Here is a 25,727-nt window from a genome sequence, read left to right as displayed (position 1 = left end):
CTCATTCACCACCATCCCACATTCACCACAGTATCTCATTCACCACCGTCTCTCATTCACCACCATCTCTCATTAACCACAGTATCTCATTCACCACCATCTCTCATTCACCACCATCTCTCATTCACCACCGTCTCTCATTCACCACAGTATCTCATTCACCACCGTCTCTCATTCACCACCTCATTCACCACCATCTCTCATTCACCACCGTCTCTCATTAACCACCGTCTCGCATTCACCACCGCGGTACATTGCGGCTCTTGAAATATTGAGGGGGGGGGGGGCGTTTGCCGAATTCAAAAAAATTGTTCACTTCTTGTTACTTTGGAAGCCGACCCCTGGCCCTCATACGTCATCAACGTCATAGTTATCCTCGTGACACCGACGTCGTCGTCTTCACCGTCGTCGTCACCGTCATGAACAAACATCTCCGTCAGGGCGACGCGGTGGCTAGGAGATGTTGATTACCTCGCCTGGTATACAGGAGGTCGTGGGTTCGATCTCGACCCAGACGACGCCTGCTGCTGTATATTTGGAGTTTGCGACGTCTCTTTCTCCCCGTGGTCGCGTGGATTTATCTTCGGGCCCTCCGGTTTTTCCCCTCCACGTTTAGAAACGCGCCTTTGGAGTATTTGTCTGCTATACACTTCCACGTGATAGGCCACTTCGTTGAGATGTCACTTGTGGCCAGGTCGCTTCTGAAAAAAAACAGCAGCTCAGTGGACCTCAACTGGTAAAAGTGAAAACATTTTCGTCTCGTATCAGCTGTGGCATTTACATTCGTGTGTTTGTTTGTTCAACTGCATTGTTATGATTTGAACGATGAGCGCGATTCTTTGTGACGGCGTACAATGGACCTGCCCGCGTGTGAACGGAGACGGGACGATGTCGCTTTGCCTTTCAAGTCGCGCCCGACGAAGAGCGACGGCGTGGCGAGTGATGTTGGCCAGCAGCGACCGAGACGCACACAGAGAGAGAGGCAGCAGAGGCAGCTGCCACGTGTGGAGAGTGGTGGGGCGCGCGAGGGGTGGCCACAGACCAACGCACGCGCGTCCTGGCCACAATGGCCCCGGGTCGATGCGGGGACCACGTGAACGCGACAACGTGAAGCAGCCATGATGTTAAAGCTGTGCAGATCTAGAGGAGACGATGTGCTCCGAAGAAGAGCCGTTGGCCGAAACGTCGCCGATTATATACTTCTTTCCTTCCAGGCGTACACAGTGTTGTCGACGAATATGTTGAGTTTTTTTTGTATCATGGATCATGTCTTCCTGGTTAAGATGCTATTTCTGCTGCGGATAATGATGGTGATGATGGTGGTGGTGTGTATCTTAGGAATCAGGAGGTCAATTTTCAGGATACTAGAACAATGCGTTTGTTGTAACCGTTGGGATATTAATCTCCAGACCAAAGACAAAGATCCCCCGCGTAGCCTTAACAGACGTTTGTGGCAAGTGCTGTTTTCGAGCACCTCTGAAGGCCGGCACGGCACACGAAGGGGTGGGTGGCCAGCACCACGCCCCGCCGCCTTTGTCTCCCCGGTGCTGATGTTTACACACACAGCGCCACGTACTCATTTGAGGCCGAGTCGACCTAGGGGAGGCCCAAGACCGGTTCAGATATTCGTCACCGATGTTGGCCAGTGCCGGATTATCCAAATCGCAAAAGTAGCTACATGTGTAGTAACTACATACTACATGTGTAGTAGCTACATATACTACATGTGTAGTAGCTACATACTACATGTGTAGTAACTACATACTACATGTGTAGTAACTGCATACTACATGTGTAGTAGCTACATACTACATGTGTAGTAACTACATACTACATGTGTAGTAACTGCATACTACATGTGTAGTAACTGCATACTACATGTGTAGTAGCTACATACTACATGTGTAGTAGCTACATACTACATGTGTAGTAGCTACATATACTACATATGTAGTAGCTACGGGCCCCGCACTTTCAAGGGCCCTGCGTTAAATGCTTTTAAGCTATCAATTCCGGTTCAGTGATTCTGCACTTGCTCTATTACTATAGTACTATACCGCCTTCGACTTTTATGAACGACTGGGTATTTAAGGTTAGCGCTTTGTCGTATTATCTGGCTGCATAGCAAATGAAAAAATACAATTACTTTACTGTGCAAGTTAAACATTTGTGTTTTAATATTTATGTGTTTTTTTTTTTAGGGCCCCTTTATAAGATAGTAACCGGAAGTACCCGGCGTTGCCCGGGCGAAAAATACATTTCACAACTTCTCTTTAAAACCTTACATATACATACACAGATACTAAGCTATCGTGGAAGCCCGGTGGGCCGTTTGTCCATTTCTCCACCAACAATTATATAAGAGGCTTGCAGAAGTCCAAAAAGTTGTTACAGGCCCCGCCCAGCTTAATCCGGCACCGATGTTGGCTGAGAGTTGAACCCGGGTCACAGCTTCCCAATCGGATTCGTAGTGCAGTGCGCTAACCATTGTGCCACCGCTCCCCATCCCACAGCGGACACACACGCACGTGTCGCTGTACACACCACGTGGCCCTGTCTGATATGAGGCGTCCACGGCTCTTGCGGCCCCAGTGGGGGTATAAACAGGACGTGGAACCACGCGGAGATAGGCACGGAGCCATAAATAAAACACATCTTGCTTGCATACAGCCGGCTTGACATAAACTGCTTTCATATTGGGAATAAATGGAGCGGGGGGTTGTGAAAATTGATAGAAAGTTTGTAAGTGGAAAGAGGCAAAACTTTTAAATGTGAACAATTAAAACAAACCAAACATTCAGCCCAGTGCTGTTATTCGTGAGAGCACGCGGTTTGCCCCCTCTGTAAAATTCTACAATGTTAAATGAAGGGGGGAGACGGGAAAGCCGTAGGCGGATGTGGTAGTGTGCGCGTGTTTTTGTTACAGTATTAACAGAAGTGTTTCTCGATTTTAAACAACCAGCGGTGCCATATCCATCCGGGGAAGAAGATCAAAAAAAGTTGTAGTCGTTATAGACGTGTACATTTACAACAACAACAAATACAATAAACACGATTTTTTCCTTTTGAAACAAACCCCATTCTCTAAAGTGTCCTTTTCAAGAGGGCCAGAGTGGGATAAAGTTCACAAGAAAAGCGTCGTGGGCGCGATGGTCCACGGAGCGAGTGGCGAGGGCTGAAACACAAACTGGGACGAGTCTATAACGTAAACTGTGACACCCAGTGGCTGCACCGGGCGTGGGTGTGTAAATACCTGACCCCAAAAAAAGTCCCTAACGGCGGGGTTGGCAGTAGGAGAGGGCGGTGAGGAGCGGAGATGCGGATTTATCCTCCTGCAGCCTGCAGAGAGATTCCGATTCTGCATAGAGAGTAGAACGAGCGATGTGAATTTGTGAAAGTGCTCGTGTTGGTTGTAACCGTGTGGCTGTGGGCAATGTCCATCTTATGACACGGCTCTTTTCCAGATGAGAACGTATTCGCAAAGATCAGCGGTGGTCGGTGATCTGTGTGTATATGTAGAACTTTTTCGCACCGTATGTAGCCAACCGTGCTAATCGGAGGTGCGGGGGGGGAGGAAAACAAACTAAAAATACAAAGGCTCACCCTCTTAAGCCTTACCTTACCATATGAATAAAAGTGTGCCGTACTTGGCCCTTCCCCCCTCTCCAACCATTATATATACGGAGTGGTAGCTCTTGCAATCTCTCATTTACTTCATACAGCTGTCGTGGCTGTGACGGTTCCACCTGAAGACGGAAGCTTGTGTTGCCTCCGAAACGTCGTGATTTTTATTTTATTTAACTTTTATTAATTTTACTGTTTTACCTACGTGACTTTACCGAAAAAACCTAAGAATATGAATCATTGTAGTCACGAAAGCTTCAAATCTAGAAAAAAATACAAAAATCAGTCCCAAAAAATGAGTTTTAAATCAGGATGACTTGGAAGTGCATAGCTCCAGTGGCTTCCTGATATCGGAAGAGCATTCCAGACGGCCGCAGAAGCACATCTGACCGCATGCGATACAGTGACCGTCTTTGTTCGATGGCCAGCCATAAGCCTGGGAGCTGGTGCAGCTCAACGAGCACTGGACGGACACGGTCGGATCTCACAGTACCCGTACACGCTGCTGCAGCTTGCTAATGTTTTTGGCAGACGTCCCGTATAGTAGCGAGGTTGCAATAATCGAGCCTTGTCGATACTATGCTGCAAGCGATCGTGTTGGCTGTGTCGTGACTCGATAGTGGTCGAATGTGTTGTAGAGCCTCTCTGTGTGCATAGTTTGGTATATACTCGATGAATATACCAGACAAGATACATATACTGTACCATAGTCTGGGATGTACTCTACTTCATGTATAGAGTTAGAATGGGTGTCAGTTGTTTTTCATATGCCATATGAAATGACGATGCCTTAAATGGTACTGGATATTTATATGTTTACAGTTGCAAATGGTCTCTTGCGGTTGATTATCTAACATAGGTCTGTGACCAGATCGCCCGAAACGTGCCCAATCTCGAAGCATAGGCAGGTCTGAGTCTGGATGGTGCTGGGATGGGTGACCACCATGGACATCACCACACAGGCTCTGTGACAGGGCTGTGTGGATATACACATTGTGGGCAGTGGAGCAAAGTCAATCCTTGTGCTATACGTTAATGCTGCCAGCCCATGCTCACCAGCGTGGAGAAATAAGGTAAACTAACCTCCAAGTTAGGCAGGGGCATGGGTAGACCATCATCCGGCTGTGGGTTGACAAAACGTCTATAGGCGTACTACTGATACGTTCTCATTGATGACATGTTCATTGAGACAAGTTTTGCAGAGAAAAGTGCGTTTAATGAGCAGACCTAAACATGGACACGCTCAGCCAGGTCCATACTCTTCACACAGGAAGCCATCAACTTCAATCATAGCAATTAACATTTTTTAAACAATTACTTAATCAGAGATAAATGTAAGGGCTCTCCTATTGACATTTTACAACACAGAATTAAGTGAACACATGGCACTCGATACGTATAGTTGGAATCAAAATGTGTTACACCTGGTGCTCGATCCCACCACTGAACACGCCACACACTGCGAACAGCACTCAGCTCAGCCTTACATCAACTCAAGAGAGATTGTGGATATTATCGCGCGCGTAGCGTTAGCGCATCCTAATGGTATCATTCAGTGCAGGATTGTCACAAACCACCTTCGTGATAAAACCTGAGACTTTGCAAGTTCAAATCAAAGTTGTTATGTAAGTACGTTGAACCTCTTTCGCAGCGTTCGTAGCGAACCGTGCCAATCGGAGGTGCCGGGGAAGGACAACAAACTAAACACAAAAAGCAATTGTGCTTCTCGATCACGCGAAAAAGTATTTGATCAGCGCTCTCCAATGATTAGATTACATGTGCAATTAGGCAGAAGGAAGAATTAGTAAGTAAGGTGCGCGCCCCTGGTTAAATAGTGCGCGACCTCTCGCCCCTTCTTCACTCGTCGTTGGGGACGAGAAGTTGGTACTGGGCGCCGGCGCTGCGCAGGCGGAAGATCTTCACCGCGGCCACGCACACAGCGGCCACGGTCAGAGCAGCGGCGAGCGCGTACACCATTCCGGATAGCGCGCCGCTCACTTCGGAAGCTGCGGGGATAATAAACACGGCAGTCACAACAACAACAAGTCCACCCCGCACCCATCGGATGGACGGGTCTCAGCGGTGCCTCGCGAACCGTAGTCAGAATATTTATTTATCCCGGAGGAGGAATCCGATGAGTTGTGAAGCTCTTTTATTACAGATGTCCAGTAGGGGGCACGGGGTCAGAAAGTTACAACAACAGTACAAAAAACTAAATGATAAGGAGTGCAGAGTAGCGGAAAGGTAAGCAAGTCACTCAAATTAATAACGTAAAAAAAGGATACAAGTGCAAAGTGCATAAGTATATGTCTTGTTGACGTCGCTAACCGTATCGCAATTGTGCTATCGAAATGAGGTCACTTTCACGGCATCGTTCAGTTCATGACTACATTTGACGTAATATCGAGGGGCACACCCGCTAGCAGGCCTGCTCCACCCATTTCGTGTAGTGGCCCCCGAACAGGAACGGCCAATAAATACTGGTAGGACGTAAATCTCAATTTTAGTGGGAAATGTTGAAAAAAACTAAACAATTGTTGGCGAGGTGTGTTAAAAATATATAAACTAAACTATTTTTTTATTTACCAGGTTAGGAACACTGAGCAATGTAGCTCCTTTCCAGAAGCGACCCGGCCAACAGACGATAGCTCAACAAAGTGGCTTATCATGTGGAATTTTATATCAGCCAAATAATCTAAACGCATGTTTCTAAATGTGGAGGGAAAAACCGGAAGACCCGGAGAAAAATCCACGCTGCCACGGGGAGAGAGAGACACGGAAACTCCAAACATACAGCAGGCGTCCGGGTCGGAATGGAACCCACGATCTCCTGTATACCAGGCGAGATAGTTAACATCTTCGCCACCGTGGCGGCCACGAGATTCGTACCACCACATATGTATATATCCTGCCAGCATACTGGAGATCATCGACCGATGAACCAACGTCAGCTCACCCTGGCGCGTCTTGCGGAGCAGCACGGGGCCCTGGGAGAGGTCCACTTTGTGCTCGGCGCGATTCTCCGGGCCGACGAGGTCACGCACGGAGCGCTTGGACCGCACGCACCCTCGCCGGCAGCGCGAGCTCACGTCCGAGATGTTGCACACGCGCACGTTGCACTCCAGGTACACCTGCCCAGGGACATCAACAGACACCGATGTATCTATGTACGTATACTTAAACTTCTTTCGCACCATACATAGCCAACCGTGCTAATTGGAGGAGTTGATGCAGTAGTCGTAGTTGTGTCGTTTGTTTAACCATTAGATGAGGTACATGCATGTTGAGACATATGATGTTACTTTTTTAAGGTTGATTTGTGTTACATCCCGACTCTTGACGTCTGCTGTATATTTGAAGTTTGCATGTTTTCTCTCCCCGTGGTCACGTCCATTTTTCTCCGGGTCCTCAGGTTTTTCTCTCCACATTTAGAAACTTGCGTTTCGAGTATTTTGGCTGCGACTAATGTCCACGTGATAAGCCACTTCGGTGAGCTACCATTTGTGGTCAGGTCAATAAATACATAAAGGATTTCCCAGCTCATGTTCGCATCACAGTCTTTGCCATTATTGGGTTTGCTGGCACATGCCTACAATGCAGTGGGAACTTTCAACGTAACAAATAAACATCGATGGAATGTTTAGTAGAGGAAAATGGTTAGTACATGTACAAAGTATTTACCCACGTACAAACTATTTTTGACAGGCTATATGTTCGGAGTCTGAATATTTTAATATTCATATGCAAGTTTTTTTTGGTCTATATCAGGACACTCACATTTTTATTTTTAAAGGAATTCTCTTAAGATCCCAAGCTGCAAATTCCTGAAATGGACAAGGGCTTGCATTTGTCGTGGGGCTTCAATGCATTATCGTTTCAAAGTGCCTTATGTAACATTTTATCTCCATTATTTCAATTCCCCCTGGCAGTCTCGCCTCGGGTGTGGTGGGGAGGTATCCCAGTAACGAGCAGGGGACCCCGAGGGCTCAATGTGTAATCCACACCGGCCTGTAAATTGATAGATGCTGCCAACAGAGGGCGATATTGCTACGTGGGAACTAAGTAATTTGCGGGTATTTTTTTCAAATTCTGAACATTCACACTAGGGGTCGGCTATCAAAGAGCGATTTTTTTAATTCAGAAAAAAACACGATTTTTTTTTTCAAGACCACAGTGTATGTCTTGAGTGATCAATATTTTACTCTGGGCACTGTGCAACTTTAACCATTGGAGAGACCACTACGAATGGCATCTCAGATGAGGGCTCATGAGCGTTTTGCACCTGGGATCCGCTGAAGAACTCCACACTCTGGAAGCTGAAGTGCTGCCTCTTCTCGTCGCCGCTGTAGTAGGTGGCGTAGGAAGGATCCACCTGGCACCTGCAGTTGGCAGACAAAGAGTCCACAAAACACAAGTTCAGAGGAGTAATTTCGAGCGTACGCGTTCATAATAACACCGTGGCAATTCAACAACCGCATTCCGCTGTTAGGCATGTCACAATTAATCCCGCATCATCGATCAGCATGGTTGGCTACGTACGGTGCGGAATAAGTTAAACCTACATACCTACATTATGTGTCAAAAAGATCATATTAAACTCCACTCCAATCTATACAGGAAGCCAGTGAACATAGGTCAAGAGCAGCCGAGTTCTGAGTGTGTTTCAAGTCATCCAGGTCTTGGGCAGGAGGAGCGATGAGTGGATGCCTTCTTTCAACTTCTCTGTCTGACCGTCAACTTGCCAATGATGCAACGTGGAATGAAATGATATTTGTTCATTATCAGATGAGAGAAGAGAAAGAAAAAATAACTTAAAGTGGAACCGCTGTCCGCCTCATGGGGCACAGTTGGAAAGTCGGACCGTGTCTATGGCTGCTTTAGTCACTCACAAAAAATAAAGCGTTTCTCTAGTTCTTATTCTCTTACCCATCTCTAATTATGAAGTAGGACTCGCTGTCGGCGGCGCCTGGGTACGGGGAAGCCTTGCACGTCTCCAGCAGGAGCTGCAGGCTGTTATCGTAGGAGTTGAGCAGCATCTGGTGAAACAAGAGGATTGCGTCATCGTTGGGTCGAGGTGAAAGTGGTCATTGGGTGACCCGGCCAAGCGCACAGTCGGCACGCCGTTCACGTAGCTGTGACGACTTCGGTTGAGCCCTTGGCTTTCACCGGCCGACGCGACCAATCCAGCAACTATGTGATGGCAGCCATGGGCAGTGCCTCGTGTTACACTCTTTGGTTCTTTCGGTAAAGTCACGTAGAAAGAAAATAAATTAAGTAATATAATACGACGTTTCGATTACAACACAAGCAATCGTCATCAGGTAGAACTAAATTTGAGAAAGAGACAAAACACAGACACGGAGACACACAGAGAGACACACAAGCAGGGAGAGACAGCACAGAGACTCACAGAGAGAGACACACAACATAGACACACAGAGACCCAATGCCTCTGTATCGTGGCCTTAAATAGAGAGAGAGGGGGGGGGCAGAGAGAGAGAGGTGGGTCTGCTGGAGCAGAGACATTAGCATGTCAATGAGAGAGTTGTGTGGAAATCCACCCCGCGGCGGCAGGGGGAGAGAAAGAGCGAAAGGACCTATGAGAGCTTCAAATGAAGCTTGTCACGCTGCCGTGCGACCGAGAGCGGTGGGCGCAACGCAAGCTCGTCTCTCCAACCTCTGCGTAGATCGGGGCTCCGAGGTCCACCTCGAATGGGTACGCGCGGACGGCCTGGCTGAAGGCCTGGCTGGTGTAGATCGCGATGCTCAGGTCGAAGGTGCCCGAGCTGTACTTGTCGTACACCCTGCAGCGAGACGAGGGGCGCACAGACACCCGCAGTGACACGTCAGCGCACGCGTCTTACAAGCCCACCACCACCTGAAGGTTTATAATCCGATGTCCCTCTCATAAGCATCGCCATGCCCTTTTGCAGATGCGTCCCGCACTCGTGTGGTCACTCATCGCGGATTAGTAACTGGGATTGTGCCTTGTTGGTGAGTGGCTGCTGCTTTTGTTACCTGGGAGCGAAGCTCGCGATGACCTTTCCCTCGGAGCCGATGTAGCAGCGCATGGGGACGCGCAGCTTCTTGACTCGGGTTCCATGCACGAAGCCGTAGGCCGTGTTCGAGTACACGATGGTGTCGGAATCGGTTGTCTGGGGAGAGACGCAGAGAGAAAGAACAGCATGGAAAGAACAAAAGCGTGTGTTGCGACAATGTACAGAGCCGCACACACTGGTGTGCGTACCCACATCATACAAGTTGTATTGGATGAACAGTTCATGGATTTCAAGGTGTCAGGTGCAGGTAATACCCTAAGCCTCGTGTCTTGCTGCCACAACCACTTCTGGGCAGTGCGGAGATTCAAGCTTCAGTAATTTTTCCCCCATGGTGACCTGCTTTGCTGAAACCCGTGATAGAGCCTCCAGGAGGAGCTGTAGCCGCTCGGCTGCTGATATTTGCGACGATTTAAACTAAACAATTTGTTTCATTTTACCAGGTAAGGCCCACTGAGCTAAAAAAATCTTTTTCAGAAGCGACCTGGCCATAAATGGTAGCCCAATGAAGTGGCTTATCTCATGGAAATATATAGCAGCCAAATACCTAAATGCACGTTGATTATAAATGTGGAGAGAAAAACTGGAGAACCCGCAGAAAAATCCACTCGGCCACGGGGAGAGAGAGACACGCAAACTCCAAATATACCGCAGGCGTCAGGGTCGGGGTCGAACCGACGACCCCCTGCACACCATCCATCACAGCTTGGGCCCAAACACAACTGGGTGCGGAATCGCGGTCTCTTTGCCCATCGCGCGTGCTCACTCGCTAGGTGAGAGCGGCCATCCAGGCCTCTCGGCCGCGCTGATTGATACCTCCAGCGTGGAGCCACAGCCGTGCAGGTCGGTGTGCAGGACCAGGTACTGCCCCGAGATGGAGCCAAGGCACGAGGGGTCCTCCAGGTGGACGTCGGACGACGAGAGGCCGAGCTCGCTCAGTTCGCTCAGCGGGATCTGCAGCTCCATGTAGCGCGACGTGCAGTTCATCAGCTTCATGTCTGCAAGAAGTGTGCGAGTGTGTACACAATAGTGTGTTACTGCTGTTGCCGAACGTTGATGTTGAATGCTGGGTTAATCTGTGGGTCACCAGAAACTGTTATTTATTTATGTATTTTGCCAGGCAAGGCCCACTGAGCTATTTATGTCTTTTTCAGAAGCCATCTGGCCTCAAACGACAGCTCAACAAAGTGGAAAATCACGTGGACATCTATAGCAGACAAATACTCGCAACACGTGATTCTAAATGTGAAGGGAAAACCCGGAGGACCCGGAAAAACATCCACGCGACCACGGGGACAACATGCAATCTCAAAATAACAGCAGGCGTAGTCAGGGTCGGGATCGAACCTACGACCTCCCGTATACCAGGCGAGGTAGTTAACATCTCGCCAACGCGGTGCCTAAGCGAGTTGTGGAAATGCCATTTTTCTTTCGAGAGGTTATCCATAAATTAAATATAAATCTACATCTCGAGTGGAATATTAACACGGGAGAGAGATGGCCATTCTTTTTGATTGTTTGCCCAACCCAAACGAGTTCAGTCTTACCGGGTGGAGTGGTGGGTGCTTCTGATCCGCGTGACGCACACATGGAACAAGATACACACAGAATCAGACCGCACACGTGTTCTATGCCGCTCACGAGTATCTTTGAGGTGATCAGTTAAATATCCCGACGAATGCCGTCGATGCAGCCACCGAACATCGGTCATCGGTCTCCCGGTCTCCAGAGCAACAACACATATGGTATGTTAAACATAATAATGCACTCGCAATGGTTCTTTCGGTAAAGATACGGTGAAAAAAAAAAAACACGGCGTTTCGGTCGCAACACAAGCGTCCGTCTTCAGTTGATAAAAAAATTGATCTGCTGTTGTGGCTTTAGCCGACGGAGCCGAGGGAGCCGAGGGGAGGAGGCCGTTGATGTCAGAAAAGAGGCCGTGATGGCGGCGAGGAGGCCGTGATGGCGAGGAGGATGCCGTGATACACTCACTCATCTTACATTAACTCACTCACTCATCATACGCTAACTCACTCACACATCATACACTGGGAGTGTCATGCTGCCAGCTATGACAGCAAGTTTGGTCGTACATGTTATATATCGTTTATTGTTAAATTTGAATCACAGTTCCTATGATTACTGTTTTTACATTGTTTTTATAGCTTTATTTCGGTGATTTCGAAAACATGGTTAATCTAAATTGTCTTATAGTTGTTATTGTTTGACTTGCATCATACTGGGATTATTGCACACGGCGTTGTAATACGGTGTTTTTTTCTGGAAGATTTGCTGGTTTATCCAGGATGTTTCTGTTGCGCGCCGTCACTTTAAGACGTTCTGTGTTCATATTTTGTTTGTTGCGGTTGCACCCGACTCAAGAGCCGCATGGCTCACAGGGCTATACCTAATTAATGAAACTTTCAACTTTATATAGGCACGGGAGGGTGGGGGAATGGGGAGGAAGGAGTTTGTCGAGTCGTGGCTGTAGGAGTTCACGGGAGAGAGGGGGGAGGGTTTGTGGCGTGCATGGACGGGTGGGGCTGGATAAATTAGCAAGTAAATTAACTTGAATTAGAAATCGGACAACAAGACACACGGGTGGGTGAGTGAAAATCATAGCAGTTAAAACTTGACGCGGTTTATCACATCCTTAAAATGATTGCTCAATCTGAATACATCTTCTCGATTAACGTTTTGTCGGTGTTTGTATATCTGGATGGCTTCATGAACAAATCTCTGATGGTGGCCTGCGGGTTTGCAGAGCACCTTGGTCTCGGAGAAAACAATGGCATGTGTGCCCACAGCGTTGAAACAATGATCCGCCACCACTGAGGAGGTTTTGCCGTGTTTCAAATCCGCTTTGTGTCCGCGACCCCGGTCTGAGACACGTCTCTTCGTTTCACCAATGTAACTGCTGCCGCAGACACAACTCAGCTTAGAGACACCAGGACATTGCATGTCCGGAATTGCATCCTTCACCGATGGGATCAAATCACGGATTTTGTGTACTGTATTGAACCGAACTTTGATCTTGTGTTTGTTCAAGATATTGGCCATCTATTTGGTAACCCCTGCTATGTATGGTAAGGTGATGGTTTTGATTGGGTCCTCAGATGGTTCTCTACCCATGGTTGGGGATGCAGCTTTGCAGATTGTGCGGTCAGAATATCCATTCCTCCTGAGAGCCTGGCGTACGTGTTCAAGCTCACTGGCTAAGTGGTGCTGGTCGGAGATGCAACAGGCCCTATGGTGTAGTGTTTTGATGAGGGAATTATTCTGGGCTAGATGGTGGTGGGAGTCAGGCTTTAGATAGGAATCCGTGTGGGTGGCTTTCCTATAGACAGTGTCCCAACGAGCCATCAGGTCTCTTCTCGATCAAAGCATCCAGGAATGGTAGCTTGCCATCATTTTCTACTTCCATGGTGAATTTGATAGATGGGTGGAAGTGGAACATGATGGCATGCTACCATTCTTGGATGTTTTGATCGAGAAATTTACACTGCGCTCATACCACAACAACCAATTTCACCAAGCAACGTTAATAACGGACGTTCCATGCACAGTGCTGACGTGAGAACTTACCAGTCGTGATTGCTGCAGATGATGAATATTCAGCCATACAAGAGACAAACGTACAACAATATATATTAGGGTGGTTTGTTTCTATTTTTAGTTTAGCTTTATTGTTGATAAGCACTCATTTTCTTTAGTGAACATACACATAATGCATTAATTATAAAAAATAAAATTTACAAGTGTTTGGTGTGTGGCGTACATCAACACTGAAAAAGTGAGCAAAACGTTAAGTAGGAGCGTGGTTAAGGCAGGTGGAGTCGAGGTCAGGGTTACAGTGAGTGGAGAGGTGAGAACTCGTGGCCGGATGGCTCGCTGGTTCAACATGGGCTCCTGATGGCTGACTGGTGTGCTTTGCCTCAAAACTGTCGGTCGCTCTTCACCATGGCGACAAACAACCACTTTCAGACATACTCTTTGGTTCTTTCGGTAAAGTCACGTAGGTATAAAGTAAAATAAATTAAATCACGACGCTTCGGGCGCAACACACGCGTCCGTCATCAGGTGGGACAAGCACAGCAAGAAACAATTTCTGAAGTGGGCAAAAGGGCTGCTGTAACAAGAGGCTATATAGGTAAGAGAGGGGGGAAGAGCCAATTGAGATTTATGCCGAGTACAACTCCACCTGCTGTTGGATTGAGTATAAACAATGAGCCACTCACTGTAAGTCCACTCCTGGATGAGGGGCTTCCCCACGTTGTGTCAGTCATGTCAGATCAGACCTCAACACACTGGTCATAGTGGGTTGGCAAAGTAGGGGTGTACCTGAGATAATTGACCATGGCCGATGACGTAAATAAATGTAGGTGCAAGGACAGAAGCACAAAGACCGCGATGTCCTCTCACCATATTCACAGTTGCTGCCGGACCACGATGGGCTGCAGGAGCACAAGTGGCTGGGGTAGAGCCACCAATCCTCACAAGTACCACCGTTCAGGCACGGGTAGGACTGGCAACCGACTGCAGAAAGACATCACCGTTATGCCGTGCACCAGGTGAGGCTCGTGTGCTTCATTTGTTCATCGGGAGTTTTGCAACTACAACATTCAAGACTTTGTTGCACGGTACTTTTTTACGTTTTGTTCCACAAATAATGTGACAGTGGCACCACTGTGATGTACACAAGAGAGACGTGGATTCTTACCAGGTCCATGCGTAGTCGTAGGAGCAGTTTCTGCTCCAAAGTGAAAGTTAGGGGGGGGGGGAAGGCAATAATATAGTTATTCATTGGCAGATGAAATTGATACATTTGTAGTGAGTTCAACTGAGTCGCAGACATACTCTTTGGAGGCAACACATTTATTAATACCAACACAAAGTGGTAACTGCCCCTTAACCATATAACAAGCTATGGTGGTGGACCACCAGGCTAACTACACTAATTACACCGTAACTGCTACAATGGACCGGACCACAGCTCGGGTCCAGGTCCACGTGTTGGAGACTCGGAGGACATAGAACGTAGACGAAGGTTTCTTCAGGATGAACAACAGCAGCCGGTCCCTCTGGGGGACCCGGCTTATATCCTCTGCGGCGTGGCTGGCTCCGCCCTTAGCCACGACCACCTTCGAGAATCCTCGAGCAGGATCTCGGACCTGACACGTGACCACCCTTAGCCCCCACTTGGGACCCCTCTGTAGACTCAACTGGTCACGTGTCCTCTGGGGTAAACCAGAGTGCCGTGGCCTTTAGTAACCCCATTCCCATGGCCGGCACTCCCACACCCTATCCTGTAGGGGCCGGCACTGCACGCAGAGCGTGGTGCCATCCAGCGCTGTCAGCGCTCACCGAGCCCCTCGAGAGCTGGTACTGCACTCACGCATACGTGGTGCCCACGATGTCAATACATCGCACGCCGTGCCTCGCTAGGGCCGGCATTGCACAGTGACATCCACGATGTCACTACACATGGTTACTGTTATAGATTAGCAAACTTAGTTCCTGCCATAAGAATGGTATCTGACACAGTTGACAATCACTGTCACATATGTTTGATCCAGATCTTCACATTTCTCTGTAATTTACAAATTACATTATCATACTTATGTGTCTGAATTATGGAATATTAAGATGTTGTTAAGTATGCGTAAGATATTATTTGGGTCTTTCGGGAAAGTCACGCAGATAGGTTCAAAGAAAATAAAAATAAACTACGACGTTTTGATCGCAACACAAGCGGTCGTCATCAGAAAAAGGGGGTTAGCCTCTAAAGGCAAACTGTTTATTCCATACACCCAGCCATCAAATTCACAATGGAGGTGGAAAAGGATGGCAAGCTACCATTCTTGGAAGCTTTAATCGAAAAAAGACCAGATGGCTCATTGGGCCACTCTGTCTACAGGAAAGCCACCCATACGGATCCCTACCTAAAATCTGACTCCCACCACCATCCATCCCAGAATAATTCCCTCATCAAAACTCTACACCATAGAGCTCGATGTATTTCCAACCATCACCACCTATCCAGTGAACTGGAACACGTACACCAAGCTCTCAAGACAAATGGATATTCAGACCAGACAATCCGTAAAGCTTTCACCCCAACCGTTGGGAAAGAACCATCTGAGGACTCAATCAAAATCATCACCTTTCCATACATACTGTAGCAGGGGTCACCAAAAATATTTCCAAAAGCATAAGCAAACACAAGATCCAGGTTCTATTTAACACAGTACGTAAAATTCGTGATCTGATCCCATCTGTGAAGGATGTGATCCCTGACATGCAATACACTGGCGTCTACAAACTATGCTGTGTCTACGGCAGTAGTTACATTGGGGAAACTAAGTGACATGTCTCGGACCGTGTTCGTGAACATAAGGCAGATCTGAAAGATGGAAGGACCAATACCTCGGCCATGGCTGATCATTGTTTTAATGTGGTGGGCTCACACGAAATTGATTTCTCTAAGACGAAGGTACTTTGCAAACCCACTGGCTATCAACAAAGATTCGTTCATGAAGCCATCCATATATACAGACATGGACACAATTTCCACCGAGAAGATGGGTACTAACTCGGCAATTACTGGAAGGATGTTATCAACCAGTTTAAGTCAAAACTGGCTGTAATGTTTCCATTTTAGACCTGGCAGCCCTTTAATTGGTGGAAGCCCACCACCAGTGCCGTCGTTGCCCACTACTACCATCACCACTAGCAGTAGCCCTTTTTTGGTGGAAACCCATCACCAGTGCCGTCGTTGCCCTCTGCGAGTACCATCTCTTCTAGCAGCAAACTCCACCGTCAACAATGTGAGTGTGTAAAGCGAGGTGCAATGATTACTTGGCCGCCCTATAATTGGTGCAAACCCACCACCAGTGCCGTCGTTGCCCTCTACGAGTACCATCACTTATGTAGTGGTGATACGCGCTGGCAGGAGGGATCGTGAGGCAGCGCGGGGTGATTGGTTACATCAAGTGAGTGCTCACATCGCGGTCCGCATAGGCTCCGCCCCCTCGGGAGCGGAGGGCTATGTAAGGCGATGCGCGATGGCACTCGGGGAGTTGGTAACCAGTGAAGACAGAAGACGGAGGAAGAGATAGGTCCTGGGACCCCTAGCCCCACTGCCCTTGTAAGGGCCGGGGTTCTGTGAGGCTCAGAGGCGAGGCCTTGGGATTCACGGTCCGACGCCCTTGTAAGGGCTCGGGCTGTGTAGCCCAGTGGTCGAGACCCGTGGCCTGACAAGGCGGGTCTGATAGCTCCCCGTGGGGAGAGCGTAGCCGGAGAGCCTGAGTCGAGGCAGAGTTAGGTGCGCGTACCCCACGGGGAAGACGGAGTGCGTGGCCGAGTCAGGCACGTGTGACATAGGTGTTATCTCGGTTGGGACTGTTACGTGTGCAACCGTTGTGAATAAACAGTGCTGCCCCGTCAACTCGTCTCCCGCCATTATTGAAGATATTACACTTACATTAACATTAGCGGCTCCGCCCATGCTGATGACACTTGGGCTATGCCCATTTCAAACCTTTATAAAGAGTTTGCCTTTAGAGGCTAACCCCCTTTTTCTGATGACGACTGCTTGTGTTGCAATCGAAACGTCATAGTTTTTTGTTATTTTCTTTGAACCTATCTACGTGACTTTACCGAAAGACCCAAATAATATGAATTCCTGCAGTCACGAAAGCTTTAAGTCAAGATTTATGCCTACGATATGTTATACTGTGTTCATACCACAACAACCGATTTCACCAAGCAATGTTACCAACGGACGTTCCATGCACGTTAGTTAGAGGGCAACCCAATAGGACCACCTTGTGAAGAGCGCTGACGAGATTACTTACCAGTCGTGATCGCTGCAGATGATGAATTTGCAACCATACAAGAGACAAACATACAACGATATCGATTAGGGTGGTTTGTTTCTATTTTTAGTTTAGCCCTATTGTTGATGAGCACTCATTTTGTTTAGTGAACATACGCGTAACAATGCATTAATCATTACAAAATGCATACAAGTGTTTGATGTGTGGCGCATATCAAAATTGAAAGAGTGAAAAAGACATTAAATAGGAGCATGGTTAAAGCAGGTGGAGTCGAGGTCAGGGTTACAGTGAGTGGAGAGGTGAGAACTCGTGGCCGGATGGGTCGCTGGTTCAACATGGGCACGTCATGGGCTGGCTGGTGTGCTTTGCCTCAAAACTGTCGGTCACTCTTCACCATAGCGACAAACAACCACTTTCTGCTTGGGCCAATTTTGATTTGTGCCGAGTACAATCCCACCTACTGTTGGATTATAAAACAATGAGCCACTCACTGTAAGTCCACTGCTGGATGAGGGGCTTCCCCACGTTGTGTCAGTCATGTCAGATGAGATCTCATCACACTGGTCAGAGTGGGATGGCGATGCAGGGGTGTACCTGGGATCATTGACCATGGTGAGGCAGGGGTGTACCTGGGATCATTGACCATGGCCGATGACGTAAATAAATGTGGGTGCAAGGACAGAAGCACAAAGACCGCGATGTCCTCTCACCATATTCACAGTTTCTGCCGGACCACGGTGGGCTGCAGGAGCACCAGTGGCCGGGGTATGACCACTGATCCTCACAAGTACCACCGTTCAGGCACGGGTAGGACTGGCAACCGACTGCAGAAAGACATCACTGTTATTCCGTGCACCAGGTGAGGCTCGTGTGCTTCATTTGTTCATCGTAAGTTTTGACACTACAACATTCAAGACTTTGTTGCACGGTACTTTTTCACGTTTGGTTCCACAAACAAATGTGACAGTGGCACCACTGTGATGTACACAAGAGAGACGTGGATTCTTACCAGGTCCAGGAGTAGTAGTACGACCAGTTTCTGCTCCAAAGGGAAAGTTAGGGGGGAAAAGGCAATAATATAGTTATTCATTGGCAGATGAAATTGATACATTTGTAGTGAGTTCAACTGAGTCGCAGACATACTCTTTGGAGGCAACACATTTATTAATACCAACACAAAGGGATAACTGCCCCTTAACCATATAACAAGCTATGGTGGTGGACCACCAGGCTAACTACACTAATTACACCGTAACTGCTACAATGGACCGGACCACAGCTCGGGTCCAGGTCCACGTGTTGTAGACTCGGAGGACGTTGAACGTAGATGAAGGTTTCTTCAGGATAAACAACAGCAGCCGGTCCCTCTGGGGGAGCAGGATCTCGGACCTGACACGTGACCACCCTTAGCCCCCACGTGGGACTCCTGTGTAGACTGAACTGGTCACGTGTCCTCTGGGGTAAAGCAGAGTGCCACGGTCTATAGTAACCCCATTCCCGTGGCTGGCACTCCCACACCCTATCCTGTAGGGGCCGGCACTGCACGCAGAGCGTGGTGCCATCCAGCGCTGTCAGCGCTCACCGAGCCCCTCGAGAGCTGGTAGTGCACTCACGCATACGTGGTGTCCGCGATGTCGATACATCGCACGCCGTGCCTCGCTAGGGCCGGCTTTGCACAGTGACATCCGCGATGTCACTACACATTGTTACTGTTATAGATTAGCAAACTTAGTTCCTGCCATAAGAATGGTATCTGACACAGTTGACAATCACTGTCACATATGTTTGATCCAGATCTTCACAATTCTCTGTAATTTACAAATTACATTATCATACTTACGTGTCTGAATTATGGAATATTAATATGTTGTTAAAGTATGCGTAAGATATTATTTGGGTCTTTCAGTAAAGTCACGTAGATAGGTTAAAAGAATATGACAAAAACTATGACGTTTCGATCGCAATACAATTGGTCGTCATCAGAAAAAGGGGGTTAGCCTCTGAAGGCAAAGTGTTCATTCCATACACCCAGCCATCAAATTCACCATTGGAAAAGGATGGCAAGCTACCATTCTTGGAAGTTTTAATCGAAAAGAGACCGGATGGCTCAATTGGTCACTCTGTCTACAGGAAAGCCACCCATACGGATCCCTTCCTAAAATCTGACTCCCAACACCATCCATCCCAGAGGAATTCCCTCATCAAAACTCTCAACCAATGAGCTCGATGTATTTCCGACCATCACAACCTATCCAGTGAACTGGAACACGTACACCAAGCTCTCCAAACGAATGCATATTCAGACTACACAATCCGTAAAACTATCACCCCAACCGTTGGGAAAGAACCATCTGAGGACCCAATCAAAACCATCACCTTTCCATACATAGCAGGGGTCACCAAAGAGATTTCCAAAAGCATAAGAAAACAAGATCCAGGTTCGATTTAACACAGTACGTAAAATTCGTGATCTGATCCCATCTGTGAAGGATGTGATCCCTGACATGCAATACACCGGCGTCTACAAACTATGCTGTGTCTACGTCAGTAGTTACATTGGGGAAACTAAGCGACATGTCTCAGACCGTGTTCATGAACACAAGGCAGATCTAAAACACGGTAGGACCAATAGCTCGACCGTGGCTGATCATTGTTTTAATGCGGTGAGCTCACACGAATTTGATTTCTCTAAGACGAAGGTACTTTGCAAACCCACTGGCTATCAACAAAGATTCGTTCATGCAGCCATGAATATATATTGACATGGACACAATTTCAACCGAGAAGATTGGTACAAACTAAGCAATCACTAGAAGGACGTTATCAACCAGTTTAAGTCATAACTGGTTGTAATGTTTCCATTTTAGACCTGGCAGCCCTTTAATTGGTGGAAGCCCACCACCGGCACCATCACTGCCCACTACTACCATCACCACTTGCAGTAGCCCTTTATTGGTGGAATCCCATCACCAGTGCCGTCGTGGCCCTTTATGAGTATCATCACCTCTAGCAGCAAACTCCACCGTCAACAATGTGAGTGTGTAAAGCGAGGTGCAATGATTACTTGGCCGCCCTTTAATTGGTGGAAACCCACCACCAGTGCCGTCGTTGCCCTCTACGAGTACCACCACTACATGAGCATCAGCTGCCCCGCCCATTCTGATGACACTTGGACTACGCCCATTTCAAACCTTTATAAACAGTTTGCCTTTAGAGGCTAACCCCCTTTTCCTGATGACGACCACTTGTGTTGCGATCAAAACGTCGTAGTATGTGGGTGCAAGGACAGAAACACAAAGACCGCGATGTCCTCTCACCATATTCACAGTTGCTGCCGGACCACAGTGGGCTGCAGTAGCACCAGTGGCCGGGGTATGACCACTGATCCTCACAAGTACCACCGTTCAGGCACGGATAGGACTGGCAACCGACTGCAGAAAGACATCACTGTTATTCCGTGCACCAGGTGAGGCTCGTGTGCTTCATTTGTTCATCGTAAGTTTTGACACTACAACATTCAAGACTTTGTTGCACGGTACTTTTTCACGTTTGGTTCCACAAACAAATGTGACAGTGGCACCACTGTGATGTACACAAGAGAGACGTGGATTCTTACCAGGTCCAGGAGTAGTCGTAGGAGCAGTTTCTGCTCCAAAGTGAATGTTAGAGGTGAAAAAAAGATAAATGTATGGTTATTCATTGGGATTTCAAATGTATACATTGTTACTGTTGTAAGCTGGTGGTTAAACAGTGTTATTATTGTAACAATTGCGGTTAACAGTGAACAGAATATAGAAACAATGACCCGTGCCATGGCCAGACATGATGATGTTGATAACTTACCAGTAGTTGACACTGAGCCAGGTCATGATCATTTGAAAGAGACAAAAGACAAATACATATGAGGAGAATTACATCTTGACAATGATTGCGAACAAGTGGGGACTCTTTGACTTTTTGAAGCTTTTAACATATATTTGTTATCATGTTATCGTGTATTATGTTGTGCAAGATGCACCGTTACTAAGTCATACATCAATGTATAACTATAGATGCATGCAAATCAAATGCATGTAAGATGTCAAAATGAGAAACTCTGAAACATCTAGTAGTTTACAATGACTCACAATCTTAGGTCCAAATTAAAATCATCACAGCAAAATCACAAATTTGTCATTGCTAATCTAGCTGGACATATCAAACCACTGCATGAGATGACACTGGTCTAATATATCGCTGGGGATCCTGGTAGTGAAATCCAGATTCACGGCAAGGCTTTCTCTTGAAATATATCCCCCATGATGCCACCCAGTACATCAATCTCATCTCCAGATGATGCTGAATGAAAGTAAAAAAAACGGGACAGAAGACTAGTTTCAGATAATAGCATTAAGGCACCTTTCATCTCGCAATGTTGTTTCATGGTTCCCTCAAACAACAGTCCCCTACCCTTCTATGGCGAGTCAAATCCATCGCCCCGAATGTCCTCATGGCCTGCAGCTTCTATCTTCTATCTTCATCTATCTTCTTCTATCTATCTATATAAAAGTCAAAAATTGTGGGTTTGTGTGTGGTCGCTCGCTTGGCTCTCCAATGGCAGGGTTTATATTTAAAAAAACATAGCCAGTTACCACGCCGTAAGCCCCGTGGTCAGCAAGCGCTATTCCTTTTTCACATCCTTCTACTTTAAATTAGTTTAATTAGCGATTTAGTGCGATTTTTGTGTGCTTCACCATTATTTATTTATTTATTCATGCCGCGTGCACGACCATACCAACTCACGCGTCTTTGGTGGGGGGAACGGCCCATGCCAAGTCGCACGCCTTCGGTGGGAGTGAGGGGGACATCTTATTTCGCGTTACAAATGCTATAAAAATACACTAAACGCTGACGTAAATTCTCCACTGTGTCATGTCCCCCCCACCCCGATGCGTGCAGTTACTAATATATACAGTCGCTAGATGCTAGCACTATAGGCAGTAGACCTATTATTTATTTATCACGCGCGCACGACCATACCAACTCACGCGCATTTGGTGGGGGGGGGGACATTTTCTCTCGCGTTATTAAAAATGCGATAAAAATCTTCACTGTGTGATGTCTCCCCCACCCCGATGCGTGCAGTTATTACTACTATACAGTCGCTAGATGTAGCAGGTACCACCACAGTCGGTATGCACTGCTGTAATCATAGCAGATACCACCACAGTCAGCATGCACTGCTGTAATCATAGCAGGTACCACCACAGTCAGTATGCACTGTTGTAATCATAGCAGGTACCACCACAGTCAGTATGCACTGCTGTAATCATAGCAGGTCCCACCACAGTATACACTGCTGTAATCATAGCAGGTCCCACCACAGTATACACTGCTGTAATCATAGCAGGTAACCACCACAGTCGGTATGCACTGCTGTAATCATAGCATGTACCACCGGTCAGGATGCACTGCTGTAATCACAGCAGCTACCACCACAGTCAGTATGCACTGTTGTAATCATAGCAGGTACCACCACAGTCAATATGCACTGTTGTAATCATAGCAGGTACCACCACAGTCAATATGCACTGTTGTAATCATAGCGGGTACCACCACAGTCAATATGCACTGTTGTAATCATAGCAGGTACCACCACAGTCAATATGCACTGCTGTAATCATAGCAGGTACCACCACAGTCAACATGCACTGCTGTAATCATAGCAGGTACCACCACAGTCAGTACGCACTGCTCTTACATATTTAAGAGTAGTTTTGAAATATTTTTAAGAGCCGGGCAACGCCGGGTACTTCCTGCTAGTAGTCTATAAACTTGGTGAGTGATTCATGGCTATATTTTCATCCTGTACATGGTAAGATGACTACTGTATTATTTAGTCCATTTTATAAGGGTTTGTTGCTGTTGCGGAAATATCAGTTGACGGAAGAAGGTAGGTGTCCGATCACGTCTCGGAAATACACTAAATGGTATACAGACTAATACATCCACGTGCGCATTAACATAAGCAGATGGATGACAATGCTTGATTTATTAAAAGGGATATACAAGGTTCAAAGAGTTATCTTACTTCTGTATTCACAGTTGCTGCCCCATGATCCTGGAGGGCAAAAGCACTGGTAGTAGGGATACGACCAGTAGAATGCACAGGTGCCCCCATTCTGACAGGGGTATGACCGGCACCAATCTGCAAAAAAAGGCACAATCATTAGGTCTGCATGTTGAACTTCTTTCGCAGCTTACGCAGCCAACCGTGCTAATCGCAGGTGGGGGAACAGACAATTAAACACAACAAATTGTTGTAAAGAAATTAGTTTCAACCTAGATTTAAAAGTTCGCAACTCCAGTGGCTTCCTAATGTCGGAAGAGCTTTCCAGACGGCCGCAAAAGCGCATCTGAAAGCGCGCGATGATGCCGTGACCTTGTTTACAATGTTTATTGCGCTGGGTGATCTTTGGGCCATCTGACTTGCTGTGGTTGTGCATGACTGTAATCCAATAACTTAGAGGTGAGGTTTGTGGATCACGGCGAGATGGAGCTGTTTTGTGTTCGAGGTTTATCCAGAGAACAATGTCGTGCCTGTATTAGATGATACTTCAATCGTATTTCTGAACTGTATAGACAGTGTAAGTGTCACCTATGCTGGCTTGATCCGTGTGCCCTCTGGTTTTCTCCAGGATGCAAACATTTACAAACATTTTTCAAAGACTAAGTAGGATCTTCTACGAATTGTGTGTAAACTTGGTGAGTCATTCATGGGTATATTTTTATCCTGTACACGGTCACGTGACTACTGTATTATTAAGTAAAATTTTAAGGCTTTTTTGCTGTAATGGAAATATCAGTTGAGGGAAGAATGTAGGTGTCAGATCACGTCTTCACTTGCAACTCGATCCCTGAAGATGACATCCCAAGCTTGGGGCACTGCTCGTGAGGCTGGGCCTAAACGGTGGCGCTGCCGGTACCAGCACGTGGTGCTTTGAGTCACGTGTGAGCATGAGGACTTACATGGGATGGTAGTAGATTCTGCAGACGATGAATGTGAAGGCATGAAACAGACGAAAGCACAGTGATCAGTATGGTCCTTGTATCATTGTTATGGAGCATCTCAAAACCTGAATATATGTGTAGTGAGTTCAACTGAGTCACAGACGTACACTTGGAGGCAACACATTTATTTAACACCAACACACGGGGTAACTGCCCCTTAACAGAATAACCTATGGTGGTGACCACCAGGCTAACTACACTAATTACCACGTAACTAGCTACTATGGACCGGGACCACAGCTCGGGTCCAGGTCCACGTGTTGGAGACTCGGAGAACGTAGACGAAGGTTTCTGAAGGATGAACAACAACGCCGGTCCCTCTGGGGGACCCGGCTTAGATCCTCTGCGGCGTGGCTGGCTCCGCTCTTGGCCACGACCACCTTCCAGAATCCTCGAGCAGGATCTCGACCCGGACCACGTGACGTGACCACCCCCAGCCCTCACTTGGGGCCCCTTTGTAGACTTAACTGGTCACGTGTCCTTTCGGGTCAACCAAAGTGCCATGGCCTTTAGTAACCTCATTTCTATGGCCGGCACTCCCACACCCTGTCCTGTAGGGGCTGGCACTGCACGCCAAGCGTGGTGCCACCCAGCGCTATCAATCGGCACTCACCGAGCCCATCTAGGGCCGGTGCTGCACCCACACCATTGTGGTGTCCGCGATGTCGTTACACCGCACGACATGCCTCTCTCTAAGGCCGGCACTGCGTAGTGACATCCCGCGATGCCACTAAATATGTAATACAGACCACCTGTCCAAAACAATGTCATGCAGCCAGAGCAATTAATTATGCTGTAATGTTGTGAACTACATATATCACCTACACAACTGTAATTGCTACGTCTGGCTTGTTGATTTCACAATGGTTACAAGCTAATGAGCTGAATGCTGTTAATGAGCCACTGTCGCACAGAGATGATGATAGCGATTGTCAGGGCTTAGCAGCACTACTAAGGGCTCCCCCAAATGATAAATATGTAAAACAGACCAAACTAATTTTCATCAATGGGATGGACATTTTCTAGCAAGGGGTTGTTCTTCATACTTGATTTACCCAGTCGTATTTACAGCAGAATATAAATACACAAACTCTCTAATCTAACATAAGTGCCAAGAGTGCTTGACTCAGAAAGTTGCAAAATAAATCTCTTGCAAGGA

General features: G+C 47.3%; 1 protein-coding gene across 1 annotated transcript in view; it reads right to left on the bottom strand.

The window, feature by feature from the left end:
• Positions 1-4,845: 4,845 nt before the first annotated feature.
• Positions 4,846-25,727, bottom strand: part of LOC133341920 (deleted in malignant brain tumors 1 protein-like) — a 50,134-nt gene continuing 29,252 nt past the window's right edge. Inside the window, exons 21-38 of the mRNA XM_061550759.1 lie at positions 24,527-24,544; positions 23,589-23,705; positions 21,135-21,164; positions 20,836-20,949; positions 18,528-18,557; positions 18,199-18,342; positions 15,045-15,065; positions 14,401-14,451; positions 14,103-14,216; positions 13,266-13,277; positions 11,228-11,248; positions 10,497-10,678; positions 9,643-9,779; positions 9,302-9,428; positions 8,551-8,660; positions 7,907-8,003; positions 6,581-6,755; positions 4,846-5,630 (exon numbers count right to left, since the gene is read on the bottom strand). Of these exons, the coding sequence (XP_061406743.1) occupies positions 5,482-5,630; positions 6,581-6,755; positions 7,907-8,003; positions 8,551-8,660; positions 9,302-9,428; positions 9,643-9,779; positions 10,497-10,678; positions 11,228-11,248; positions 13,266-13,277; positions 14,103-14,216; positions 14,401-14,451; positions 15,045-15,065; positions 18,199-18,342; positions 18,528-18,557; positions 20,836-20,949; positions 21,135-21,164; positions 23,589-23,705; positions 24,527-24,544 (1,649 nt within the window). The 3' untranslated portion in view covers positions 4,846-5,481. The remainder of the gene's footprint in view (positions 5,631-6,580; positions 6,756-7,906; positions 8,004-8,550; positions 8,661-9,301; positions 9,429-9,642; positions 9,780-10,496; positions 10,679-11,227; positions 11,249-13,265; positions 13,278-14,102; positions 14,217-14,400; positions 14,452-15,044; positions 15,066-18,198; positions 18,343-18,527; positions 18,558-20,835; positions 20,950-21,134; positions 21,165-23,588; positions 23,706-24,526; positions 24,545-25,727) is intronic.

The sequence above is a fragment of the Lethenteron reissneri genome, chromosome 2, assembly GCF_015708825.2.
Source record: "Lethenteron reissneri isolate LAM-NWPU_2019-01 chromosome 2, ASM1570882v1, whole genome shotgun sequence".
Taxonomy (NCBI): Eukaryota; Metazoa; Chordata; class Hyperoartia; order Petromyzontiformes; family Petromyzontidae; genus Lethenteron; species Lethenteron reissneri.
Note: the sequence above shows the minus strand (reverse complement) of the source record. Positions and strands in the feature narration are given on the sequence as shown.